The sequence below is a fragment of the Bison bison genome, unplaced genomic scaffold (assembly GCF_000754665.1).
Source record: "Bison bison bison isolate TAMUID 2011002044 unplaced genomic scaffold, Bison_UMD1.0 scf7180017864029, whole genome shotgun sequence".
NCBI lineage: Eukaryota > Metazoa > Chordata > Mammalia > Artiodactyla > Bovidae > Bison > Bison bison.
In genome coordinates this window covers 697606-711122 of record NW_011494601.1, presented here as the reverse complement: position 1 = coordinate 711122, position 13517 = coordinate 697606, and the positions used below count along the sequence as shown (strand labels likewise).

At 40.9% G+C, this 13517-nt stretch overlaps 1 protein-coding gene across 1 annotated transcript in view; it reads left to right on the top strand.

Annotated features, from left to right (window-relative positions):
• Positions 1-13517, top strand: part of LOC104984464 — a 77998-nt gene that overhangs the window by 22883 nt on the left and 41598 nt on the right. The window contains exons 4-6 of the mRNA XM_010834192.1: positions 3-680; positions 1343-1478; positions 9197-9254. Coding sequence (XP_010832494.1) covers positions 3-680; positions 1343-1478; positions 9197-9254 — 872 coding nt within the window. The remainder of the gene's footprint in view (positions 1-2; positions 681-1342; positions 1479-9196; positions 9255-13517) is intronic.

The following is a 13517-nucleotide window of genomic DNA, read 5'->3' as shown; positions in this document are numbered from 1 at the left end:
ACGCTGTAGCGACTGCATCGTGTGGAACCGGCAGCAGACGTGGCTGTGCGTGGTGCCTCTGTTCATCGGCTTCATCGGCCTGGGGCTCAGCCTCATGCTGCTCAAATGGATCGTGGTGGGCTCCGTCAAGGAATACGTGCCCACCGACCTGGTGGACTCCAAGGGGATGGGCCAGGACCCCTTCTTCCTCTCCAAGCCCAGCTCCTTCCCCAAGGCCATGGAGACCACCACCACGACCACCTCCACCACGTCCCCCGCCACCCCCTTCGCTGGCGGCGCCGCCTCTTCCAGGACGCCCAACCGGATTAGCACCCGCCTGACTACCATCACGCGGGCGCCCACTCGCTTCCCCGGGCACCGGGTGCCCATCCGGGCCAGCCCGCGCTCCACCACGGCACGGAACACTGCGGCCCCCCCGACGGTCTTGCCCACGACAGCCCCTTTCTTTAGTAGCAGCACTCCGGGCTCCCGACCCCCGGTGCCAGGAACCCCCAGTACCCAGGCCATGCCCTCCTGGCCCACTGCGGCATATGCTACCTCCTCCTACCTTCACGATTCTACTCCCTCCTGGACTCTGTCTCCTTTTCAAGATGCTGCCTCCTCCTCTTCCTCCTCGTCCTCCTCCTCTACCACCACCACCACCACCACCACGCCACAAACTAGCACCAGCCCCAAATTTCGTAAGTAAACACTCTCTAAACTCTGATTTACTACTGAGTTTCCATTCTGCCCTCCTGCTGTCTTTTCCCCTCGCCGCTTCTAGCATCCTTCATCCCCAGCCCGGATTGGAACATAGAGTGAGAGAATTAAAACTGGCCACAGGGGAGGAAAAAGGTGCCGGCCTTTTCCCCTGTGAGGAGAAAAGGTGGAATGAAGCAGAGGCAGATTGTCAGCCAGGCTCCATGGGCCCTACTTCACTGGGTCCCAAATGAGAACTAACTTCCTTCAAGGGGTTAAAGCCAGTGCGATCCCTCTTCACTGCAGACCTGCTGTCGAGTTCTGGGATCCAGCTCCTGGTGAGAGCTGGGGAGGGAGGGAGGGCCTTCCCCAAAGGACGGAGCCCTTTCCCTGCATGTAGAAAGCAGCGAAAGAAATGCACATGCATTGACCGACGTTAAACCGCGGAGGGAAGTTGTGTCCGTGTGGGGGTGGGCTGGGGGTTGTGTGTGGTCATTTGGTGGAGATGTTGGTACAGTGAAGCTGTAGACACTTCCAGCAGCCCTGACCCGGGCAGGGACCAGGAAGGGTTAATTAGAAGCCATTGTGGGAGGTAGGAAAAGGAGGCGAACCATGGCGGAGGGCTAAACTGATAACCGCCTACCCTGCCCGTGGACATTCCAAGGTGTAGAAAGGATTCTGTCTGCCGAGAGTGAGTTAACTAAGGGGAATTATGAAGAGAGCCCTGCGGAGCTGCCTTTTCTCTGGGAGGAGGAGTTTTTTCAGCTCTGCCAAGCATTTGCTTTGTTCATTTCCCAAAGGTGGGGTGTGAACCTCGTCTCCCCTCCCTTATGCCTGAAAAATTTAGGCAAAATGGGACAGAGTTCCCTGCAAGGATGAGAAAATCCAACTCCTTTGAAACAGGTCACTCTTTGAATATAGCTTCTTCAACCGTGTCTCAGTTGCTGCCAGCACTGGTCAGTTACCCCAGGCATGAGAGCTTTCTGCCTGTCTGGGAGGTGTGTATTTCCTCTGTATCTTTAAATGTTTCAGATGACTAATTGGCCTCCCACCACTCTCCCACTACCCCACCTCGTTCTTATTCTAAGGAAATTTTAGGCAGCCTCTTAATCTGACTGTGGATCAGGATCTGAGAACAGTTTGCAACCTGTGAAGGTTATTTAGGACAAACCCCCCAGCCTGCCAGTTCAAGTTCTATGCAAGGCTTTTCTCCCCAAACTGCCTGGCTGTGCCTTCCTTACGCTGTATTTCTGTTTTGAGCCACAGCATCTGGAGGGAAAGGAAGAGTGTTCATCATCATCATTAACTCTTGAGTAGGAATACCAAGCTTCCAGTCATCTGGGAAATTTTCATTTCCTTGACCTATGGTTTTACCTGGGGTGGTATTTAACCTTTGAAACTTTTTTTTTTTTTTTGATTTGTTGAGGGTAAAGTCCAAGGAGAGACGTTCCTGATGTTTTTACTCTGCTTTGGGGGAAAAAAAAAGGCTAAAAAGATAAATTGGGAGACAGGGAGGAGAGGGGAATGAAGAGAATCTGCCACAAAGCAGAATGGCAGGCAAGCCTGTAACTTGCTGCTTCTCTCTCCTTTGGCTGAAGCAGTAATTTTCGAGAGCACATTTTCCCAGGAGGTGTGTAGAGGCTTCTCTCAGCAAATCTAGCTGCTTGAGTTTGGTGGATGGGTAAAGGATGTGCAAGTGTATGTGTGAACATTCAGTGGATTGAACATAGATGCGTTTATCCTGAAGACCCCAGGTTTTTTTTTTTTTTGGTCTCTTGATACAGTTGGTATAAATAATGGAGTATGGGTATACTTCTCAGCCTTCTGTGTATGTCGGGGGAGGGTTGAATATAGGGGATATTTCATGTTCTTTCTCAATTGATTTCCTTGCTTTCCATTCTGGAGGTCTTTAAAGAAAAGCCCAAGGTAATTATTTCTACCCCTTCATGCTCCCTTCCTACATTCTGTAGAAGGGAATGGCAGTGTGTTTAATAAATAATGATTATTGACAGGGCTCTCAGCCCTAAGGAAAAGGGAGGGGGGAACCTGTAAATGGTGTCAATGTTCACTTAGACATATAAGCAGTATTTGTTTTATGTGTATCTGAGGCTCAGCTCCTGCTCTTTTTTAAACCTCCGGCAAAGAGTTGAATTAAGGAATTTACGAGTGTGGAAATCCAGCAGAAACTGACCTGGTTTGTCTATATCAACAAGGGAAATTTTAATGAAAGGAAGATTATGTAGTTTCCATAAAAGATGAGTTTAAATAGGCAGTTTGTATGGTAATTTAAAGAAAAATGATAATTTAATTATTTTTTGAGTACAAGATTGCAGGGTGATTAACAAAAGGAAATAAAGGTTTCATTTGAGGGATCATCAACACTGCTGAAGAATGGCCTGAATATCTTGCATTAATATTTTTCACTTGTTTTGATTATGCCACCAAAGTTCCCAGGAGAGAAAGTCCCCTTTTTTCCTAGCTCCTACCTTTAGACTTCAGTAGATGCTTTTTCTTTTCTTTTTTTTCCAAATGAAAGTCATGGGTTGTATTTTAGCCCCTGAAGACAGCTGACAGTGATGCTTTTTTTTTCTTAAGACTGTCTCACAAATTCTGAAATTGCCAGGGTCTGTGCTTTTGAATTGAACACAAGGCTTGTAGAATGAGTCTTTGTGTTTATCTTAGGTCAATCAGAAGGATACTGTCTGTAAAGGTAGTGTAGCTCTTTGGAGTGGAAGAGGCTGGTTCACTCTAGAATAAACACACTTGCAAATGAGTAATAAGATTTTTGTAAGCAAAAGTTATATTTGCTATGGGAAGACCCAGTTTAGGAGATTGCTTCTGATTTTCTGTAGGATTAATAGCAAAGAAAGCTTGAACTTGCAAGGTGGAGGAGGAGAGGGGCTTGGAAGTGGACTCTTCCCACTTCCAACTTTCAGAGAGTGAGCCAGACCAAAACATTCTTCTGTGTTACTGGGGTATCTTGGATTCCCAGGACTTGCCTTTCCTTCAGATGCTTTAAAAACAAACATCTTGAACATACTGCCTCTAAGAGATTATTTCCTACAAAATGTCTCTGCAGCTGTAAGTGTAGGGTTAGTTTACAAATCTTTTAGTCCAAAGGGAGGTGTACTGCAGACAGTAGAGAGACAGTAATTTTGACCAGTGTATAAACATCCTTTTAGGGCACATTGAATTGTATTTTCACACTTGAAATGCGTACGTGTGTGTAGAATGTTGTCAGTGCAAATGTGGATTGTTGTTTTACTCAGCAGAAAACACCCTTTAACAGATACTTAACAGAAGACTAGATCTTGGCTAAATTCAAGTACTAAACACAACCACTTTTAATGGATTATTCTTTGGGTCGTGTTTGGAAGGTATATAGCTTATTCCAGTGAGTAAGATCACAAATCTTGAGTAGTGTATTTAGTAGTGAAATAAATATAAAGTGTATCATTGATGTTTAAACATGGTAGGATGACAGTTTTAGTATAACCAAGTGTTTAAATCAGACTTTATCCCAAACGTCATTTTGGAGCATTCCATTGATAACATTGACAGTTTTATTATCTATTCTTTTTAAACATCTTCAGTCTTTCAGCACGAGTACTCGGAGTTGCTTTATAAACAGCCTCAAGTACAATTTGTTTAAAGTTACTCCTATGTTGTCTTTTCTCCACGTGAATTGGGGCCATCAAAGGAATTCCAGCATAGAAAGGACTCACCCCAACCATATGGGGTAACCACAGTGAGAGGATTCAGAGTTCGAGATCAATATTTCTTATGAAATCCAATTGAGAGGTTTTTTCTGAGCACATGTTGCAGCTTGAGTACATTTTGATTTCCTCTGGCCTTCACACAGGATTATGAGACTCTTCTGCTTTAGTCAATTATGCTGTGCATTGTACATTTCTGACACTTATGTTGTGCTTCATGGTCCTAACAGGAGAAAAAGAGGCAGGCAGGGGTGTGGGCATAGAACCGGTAAGGTTGTTTTAGAAGCATTTTTAATCTGGCCTCAGAGCCTTAAGGCTGTGGTTTCAGTCTTCCTCCTCTGTTCCTCATGACTGAGACAGAAGGGGTTGGGAGTGCTAAGAGAACGTTCCTTTTGCGTGCTTGATTGGTGAATCCAGACACCTCTGGTCTGTGCAATTTCCCGGATAGCCTTTTTTTTTTTTTTAAATACAGTGTTTAAACACAGTGTTGATCTACATGTTTGTCAGAAAGAAAAACAAAAACTTCAAAAAAAGCTGGTGTGCGGCAGCTTCTTTCTTTACTTTAGGTTAGTAAAGCAACCACCGTTTCTACATCCAGGTTAAGCCATAATCAAGTGTTGATGCCGAGTTGGAAAGCAGTGCCATCCTAGGCGGTCTGGTGTTTAGAAGAACAAACTGTCTCTTCCTCTCTGGCGTGCTTTCTCAGCTCCTCCTCATCTACACACCACAATGAAAAGGAGGATGATTTTCATCTACCTTCTTATGTAGAAATTCTTTCCTCATAACCTCTCATATCCAGTGCCAAACATATCTCAATATTCTATCTGAGGTGTAGAAAGTGGAACATGAAAGCTGGCCCTGAAATATATAAGAGCAAAGAAAGAGCCATAAATCTAAGTCTGAAAACTGCATTTGAATTGCTTGTGAATAGAACTAGAATTCATTTTTCTCCCCATGAACCTGTTTTTATCTTCAGACTTTTGTGTTGGGTGAGGCACAGAGCTGGTACTGCGTTGGCAAATACCACTGAGACATTTTTGGAGTCTAGAGATTTTACTTGTCTGTACTCAAAAAAGTGTTTCCTCCAGAACCATGTACATATGGAAGGCAGGAGGGAGAAAGAGACTCAATTTAAAGCTTTGGGATACCAGGATGGAAGTGTACCTAAATCCATTCATGGGCTTATTAATGAAAGTCTTAGGACACATGGTTTGGTTTTGCATTTTTACAACTTTTTCTCTGAGGACTTAGGGACTCCTTCCTTACCCAGTCTTTTATAGATTTGAATCATGGCTCTGTCTGAAGGCCCCTTACAGACTTTTGATTATTTTATCTTACTTTTTATTTCCTTAGCTTATCGTATAAACAGTAGTCATTACAGGAAATTTTCTTAGATATGCTTAACCTTGCCATGTTGTTTCAAGTTGTTTTAAAAGTCAACCTTTTTGGTAAGCCATGTTTGACTAGGTTGATAAAGAAAGTTAAGGGAAAAAAATTATACCTATTGATGCAATTGAGATAATCAAACTGTCTTGGTATTTACTTTTTTAATTAAAAAATTTTTTTGAAGATTCAAAAAACTTGATGGAAAACTAATGACCATTTATTGTCCCACACAGATTGATGTACAAATATACTGATTTTGACAGTACCTATTATCTGAGTCCATGAAACAATTAATTGTAGATTGAACATGCATTATTATATCCATTCTTTTCATAATGCCATGTTTTCATTTAAAAATTTATTTTAATGACTATTAAATGTTGATTGGGGTATTACTATGCTGGTGGTTAATTGGTTAATTTAAAACATCTATAAAAGTAATTGTTTAAAAACCAGAAAAATAAAACTTTAAGTAAACTTAAAAGTTCAAATATATACAACACATTCATTCTCCCATACCTTAATGAGGCATTTAAAAAAAAAATTATATCTCTTAGTTTGAGCTTAGCATCTTTTTCTTTTTCTTTTCCATATGCTACTCTTCTAATTACTTGTTTCTTCTGCAAAGATACTGGTGAAGGAATTTCAACCAGATTTTTCATTGATATTCTAATATCCCCCCTGCCCTGGGAATCTTTTATAGGTTTTCTTTTTCTTTTACAATTTTTTTGCTCATATAATTCAAAGTAATTTTCTTTCTTTTCCTTTTTTTCCCCCCAGCAACTCTCCATTTGGAGTTTCAAAACATTAAGCTATAATTGAATAGAAACTACAATTATCTTTCATTTCCGCAATCATACGCCATTGGCTTACATAAAATTTAACTAAACAACATAATTATAGTAAGAACAACTGGCATGAACAGGTTTGATACCCACACTGAGTGTTGGTGAGCACACAACCCAAAAAGAAGTCGCAGAGGTATGCAGGCATCCTGCAGGTTGGCTTGCTGGCTGTGACTTTCTCACCGTGCCGTGGCCCTAAGTTCGTTACACTGGGGTGGTGACAGCTGGCTAAGGGTTGGGAAAGTATCTCCTTTATAGGTAATAGTATTGTAAATGTAAGTCAGCCATGACCATATATTTTAGGAACTTTACTGGGAGGGAAAACAGCATCTGGAATAGAAGAGAAAAAAATCCAAAAAAAACACCCTGTAGCCTTGAATCCTGTGAACCCCAAAGAACCAGCTTAATCTCTCTGAATTTTAACTTCTTCCTCTGGGATAATGAGGGGGTGATGATAATAACCTGCTTCGTATACCACTTCTGAAAGAGCCTATAAGCTGCAAATACTCTACTGTTTTTATGTCAGTCGAGATGGAAAATGGATAGGCTGGGTATTTTCATCTAAAACCACATCAGACCATTGAATTCAGCTGAAATGTTGGAGCTCATTTGCTACGTGACTTGAGGAATCTGCCGTTACAGTGAGGGATGATTTTGCTTGCATGCCCCTGGATCTCTCCTGTATTCCTCTCTGGTACCCTGGCACACACAGTGGAATATGGTGTAGAAATCTCCCTCGAATCACCCTGAAAGCTTAGTCACAAACTGGAACCCACCATTTCTCATCCTTTGCTTAGTAGATAGTTTTGCAATCTGTTTTGCACATATGTTTCTTCAAAAGAGGAACTGAAATTTGAGAGAAAATGGGAGAGATTATTGAATTATAATTATCTGGAAATCTGAAACCAACAAAATTCTGAAAATTTTTGATGAAACAAAGGATGCCCTCATGGCTCCTTTTTTGTTCCCTTCCCACACTGTCTTATTGTCATTGAATCTTTGGAATTTAGAGAGCACGTTAGTAAAAACACGTGATGTCTGCGTTGCATTCTCTCCCCCCTCTTAATTTAGGAGTTATTGCGGTTTAGGTTCCAGAGGATTAATGGGTTGCTTGTGCATCAAAGAGCTCTTTTAGATAGATGCTTTTGTACGTCAGGGAACTTTAATATTAGCATTTTGAAAACATCTTGCTTCAAGTCTATGTTTGTTGGAACCTTCATCCTGAATTATATTTCACAGTATTACTTCTTTTTGTTATGAGCCTTTATTTTTCAAGACAGGTTGGTGATTGTACATAAATCATAACTTGCCATTTCCAGGCATAAAAAGAGGCTAGTCAAAAACAAGCCTGCAAACTGAATTCAGAATTTAGTTTAATAATAGAAGTTAAGCAGCTTCCAATGATGATTTTGTCTTTGAGGACTTTTCCTAGACATGATAGTGTGTATCATGGATGCAGTATACACTGTAAGAGCAGGAAAAGAAGTCTTCTGAATCCATGTAACTGCTTTAGCAGTGATACAGTATAGCCAGAATTATGAGCAGAGACTTTTCTTTTTAGCTTTTTATGTTATGTTGCTGCTGCTGCTGCTAAGTCGCTTCAGTCGTGTCCGACTCTGTGTGACCCCAGAGATGGCAGCCCACCAGGCCCTGCCGTCCCTGGGATTCCCCAGGCAAGAACACTGGAGTGGGTTGCCGTTTCCTCCTCCAGTGCATGAAAGTGAAAAGTGAAAGTGAAGGCGCTCAGTCGTGTCCGACTCTTAGCGACCCCATGGACTGCAGCCCACCAGGCTCCTCCGTCCATGGGATTTTCCAGGCAAGAGTACTGGAGTGGGGTGCCATTGCCTTATAGTCAATTAACAATGTTATAATAGTTTCAGGTGGACAGCAAAGGAACTCAGCCATATATATTCGTTTATCCATTCTCCCCAAATTCCCCTTCATCCATGCTGCCACATCGTATTAAGTAGAGCTCCCTGTGCTATACAGTAGGGCCTTGTTGCTTATCCATTTTAAATATAGCAGGGTGTACATGTTGACTCAAAACTCCTTAACTGTCCCTTCTCATCCTCCCCTGTCTGGTAACCATGAGTTCATTCTAAATCTGTGAGTGAGAAGAGAATTTTTATGCTAAGTATTTGATAAGAATTCTTCAGCATATTAGCCTACTTCCTAAGATACCCTTCCATGATTACTTATGACCACTGGCCTGCTCTTCCAGTCAATTGCCAGGGAGTTAGAATTTCACTAAGAGAAAATCACTCCGTCATCATTTTGGGAGCAGACTCTAATTGATTTCTGTGCTCTGAATTTTACTTTTAGAAATGGGAAAGATGTCTTGACAGAATCTCAGTCTTAGAAGGGGCTTGAGAATATAGGTAAGAACGACTAGAGCTGTCATTTCTGGAATTTTACTGTGTGCCAGGAGGGTTCACACTTTACATATTTTGTCTTATATGCTTATTGAAACAAGGATTGAAAGACAGTCATCTAGCCCTATAGCCTGGTCTGATTATCTAAATTATGCAGGTTAATTGAGCTGGGCTTAAATTGGTTGTATAATTTGCCTAGGACATACGTAAGTGGCATCGTTTTGAAAAATCGGGAACATCGGAAGATCATTTTACAGGTAATCTCTTCCCACTCCAGATCCTAAGACATTGACACAAGGTTGATATATCTATGCTCATTATCTCTTTCAAGCCCTTAGCTCATAGCCAGTGACATTTGCCATTTTTAACTGCGTAAATGGCATATCTGCTCATACCTGTTCTTTGCTATAGTAAAGGGAGCCTTTGTAACCAGAGAAATTGCCCTGGTTTCCAGTCCAAGGAGATATTTAGGATGTATTTCAAAAAAGATAAAGAATGTATTCCTCTAAACTTCTATTCCTTGATCTTAACTCTCTAATTTCCTTCTGTGGCTGCTTGTAGGTGATTCAATAGAACAATGACAGAAAATAGTAACAGACTTTATTTCTCTGCTTCCTGAAATTTAGCCAAAATTTTCTTCTCTGCTCACTCTAAACTTGCTTTTGATTGCAGTAGTTACTGCATTGTATGCTGAGAGTGGCCCATGGAAATGTGTCTGGGAGCCTTTGAAGTAATAGCCTTGAGGCTTAAAATACCTACCCTACCAAGTAAATGTTGGATGTTGCGCATATACAGTGTTTCCCACAGAGCATCTGAATTCCCTCCTGGAACTATCCTGCAAGGTACCCACCATTGACTAGCCTGCATTACTAAGAAGTTTGGTGAGACCTTGATGGTCTGCCACGGGTACCAACAACTGGACCCAATCATTACTTACTTGTTTGACTTTGCTATGTACCAAGGATCCCTAAGAACAAATATCCTGAAGGTTAAACTGAAAAATGATTGGGATTTCCTACTTTTGCAAACTCATATAAAGAAAACAGAAATAGATCAAATACTGCGATCAAGATACAGAGTCTTCGAATTGCTATGCAGAAGGGTAAAGTGAAAGTCTTAATCGCTCAGCTGTGTCTGGCTCTTTGCAACCCCTGTGAGGCTCCTCTTTGTCCATGGGATTTCCCAGGCCAGAATAGTGGAGTGGGTTGCCATTCCCTTCTCCAGGGGATCCTCCCAACCCAGGGATGGAACCCAGGTCTCCCGCCTTGGGGGCACATTCTTTACCATCTGAGCCACCAGGCAGTTTTTCTGCTGAAGGGTAGGAGTGCTGTAATGTCAGGAAGCCTGTGTTGTCAAAATCCCAAAGACTGTGAATGGATCCCATAGACTAAGAATGACGACTGCACTCTTAAAGAAGAGAGGAAATGAGATTGCTTACCCAAACTTGTTGTTAACCAAGAATTTTTATCAGCATGGTGACAAAATCTAGACTCTGGGATAGAAAAGTGAAAATGGGGTATAGAAATGTTTATATTAAACACTGTTGATTGAATTCCATTTAATTGAGTTTTCTGTATGAGACTCTCTTCTGTATTAAAAAACTGACAAATGCCCCCTTTTAATGCTGGACATCGACAGCTGGTAGGGCTCCTGCCTTCAACAAATGAGAGATATATTTACCAAGTGTTAGTTGTATATTAGCTCCTCACAAACCTATTTATGCTGGTTGTTCTTGTTACTGTAATTAGGTAATGTATTTAAACAATATTCAAAGCTATAAATTAACTGTGGTTTCTATTAGAACTAGGTTGATTCCTTTGGATACACTCCATAAAGAGAAGTTACTTAAAAAATGCTTGTTGAATAAATTGTGGGCAAGTTTAAGAGAAAATACATATGTCATAAGAAATATGCACTTGGATTGTTTTACATATAGCTTTAACTTCTCACTGCTCAGTGAATTCCTCAGTAGATATTTGAGGTATGGTTTTTCACAAGAAAGGTAACCAAAATTTATTCAGTGAAAAGCTTTGAATACCATAACCAAATATTTGGCAAGTGAATATACATCTATAAGTTTTAGGTACAAATAAAAGAAATAAGATAAGTTTTACTTTACCCATGTGATAGATTTACAAAGCCATTAAATTGTGTTTTTTAGTTGTTTAAATATATTGGAAAATATTTAACCTTTGGGGTAGAAAATTATATAAGATGCCAGTTACATAGAGCTACATCAATTATTAATAATAGATTTAATAAATAGTAACTGTAATCAAGGGAAGTATACAGAACTGTTAGTGCTAATGATTTCTGGATTGTGGAATAGAAAGGTCATTTAATTTATTGTACTTTGCTGTAGTTTCTAAGTTTTATTTAATGGTCATGAATTATCTCTCTAATTAGAAGTTATTAAGCTTTTGATAAAGTGAAGAATAAAATCCATGAATCAATTCAATTGTTGGTCATGGTTCTGTAAAGATTTTTTCTAGTCTAAGAGTTTGTGTCTTCATTGATGATGTCAGCATTAAAGTGTTGTCTGAGCTGAGTTGCTGTGAAATGCAGATGTGGAGAAATACAAACAAATTTCATTGCTCATGGGGAATAATGCCTTATTGAAGGCAGTGTCTTACCCTGGACCTTGGATTATTAGCCTTGATTTTATAAGGATAAAAAAAGTGATAGTTTTACTGTATTACTTAATGGCTTTTGAAGCTTGCCAAAGTCGGTCAGTCTTTAGAAGTATTGCTAAGGATGGATATAACCTATAGATATCAACCAATTTGGGGTATACTAATCAATTGCCTGATCTATTTTAAGGATGAAATGACGGGAAAATGAAAAGGCTAATTTGTAGCACTGGGTCTTGTAAGAGAGGACTTAGATCACATAACTAACAGGTGGGATGCCCAATTCAAAGCTTTATTGGATACTGTAATCCTCTCAGTGAGTCAAATGGTGTTTACTCACATGGTAAAGTTAGGTGGTTGTCTACAGATAGAACAATTCCAAAGGCCAGTGAAAAGAGGTGATTTCTGGGACACCTGGTCTTTAATTTGATCAGGAGTTGTGCTCAGTCTTTTAAGATAGCTGGCAAATATCGATACTTTGGTGAGCAAAAAGAGAACAAAAAGTGGTTCTGTGTATATAATATTAAACATTAGGAGTCAAGATAGTGACTGGAAGGAAACCCAAGATATGGGATTTGGGGGGTATTGGGAAAATATTAATGATCAGGATACTAATGTCGTAGGTGAGCTCTGTTCACCACAATTCATCGAGCTGCATGCTTATGATTTGTGCACTTTTTGTATACATCAGTACAAACTTGGTTTTATAAAAGACATCTTTCAAAACATTCCTTTGACCAACACTTCATATTCCCAGGGTGGTGACCTGCACGCATGGGCTGTCCCATTTATAGACACTGGATTGTAACTCTCCATGTTTGTTGCGCATGTCTCACAGTCTAGTAAAGGCAAAGAGGGTCTTCCTGGCGTCAGCAGCTTCTTTTGTTCTTGGCTTAGTGAGACGCCTTAGAGATGCTCCTTTTTAACTTAGGTCCTTCTGAATGGATACCTTATATTATATAAGATTTTCTTTCATCCATATCAGGAGCGTTTCTGATATAGCATACATTATCTCACTTTTTACCCATCTTACACGTGTAAGCCATACTTGTTTCTAAGAGTGACTTTATACAGTTCTGCCAGCGTTAGAGTGTGCGATACATGAGAAAGCTAGTTCATGATCTGCATTTATGATTTTGTCGAGGTCACAACTTATATTCCAACGAATAATTAAGTGAAGTATGCGATTCCAGCTGAGAAATATATGAGGTCTTTTCAGAAAGTAGTGATCAGGGCAGACATAGGTAGGTTCAAGGGAGAGTGTCTTGGCAGAGAAAAGGCCAAGTGAGGCCACGGTAGTAAAAGGTCATTAACAAGCAGGTTACTACTTTAAAGGGAAGTAACAACTGGCTTTACATCTGTGTGTCTGGCCTAGTGGGCAAAGATGGCCTCTTGGAATTAACAAAACAGCCTCACCTATTCCTTAGGGCAGGGTCTGATTTGGAGGGAGGGTTTGAGAGAACTTAGCTAGGCTATCCTGGGAAGTCACAGTCAGGGTTGGTTCAAGGAATTGCACAATAATCTGTGTTAATTTCACAAGATACAGGGTCTCTAGGATGACTTAGAGGGAGGGACAAATCAGATCAGATCAGATCAGTCGCTCAGTCATGTCTGACTCTTTGTGACCCCATAAATTGCAGCACGCCAGGCCTCCCTGTCCATCACCAACTCCCGGAGTTCACTCAGACTCATGTCCATCGAATCAGTGATGCCATCCAGCCATCTCATCCTCTGTCGTCCCCTTCTCCTCTTGCCCCCAATCCCTCCCAGCATCAGAGTCTTTTCCAATGAGTCAACTCTTTGCATGAGGTGGCCAAAGTACTGGAGTTTCAGCTTTAGCATCATTCCTTCCAAAGAAATCCCAGGGCTGATCTCCTTCGGAATGGACTG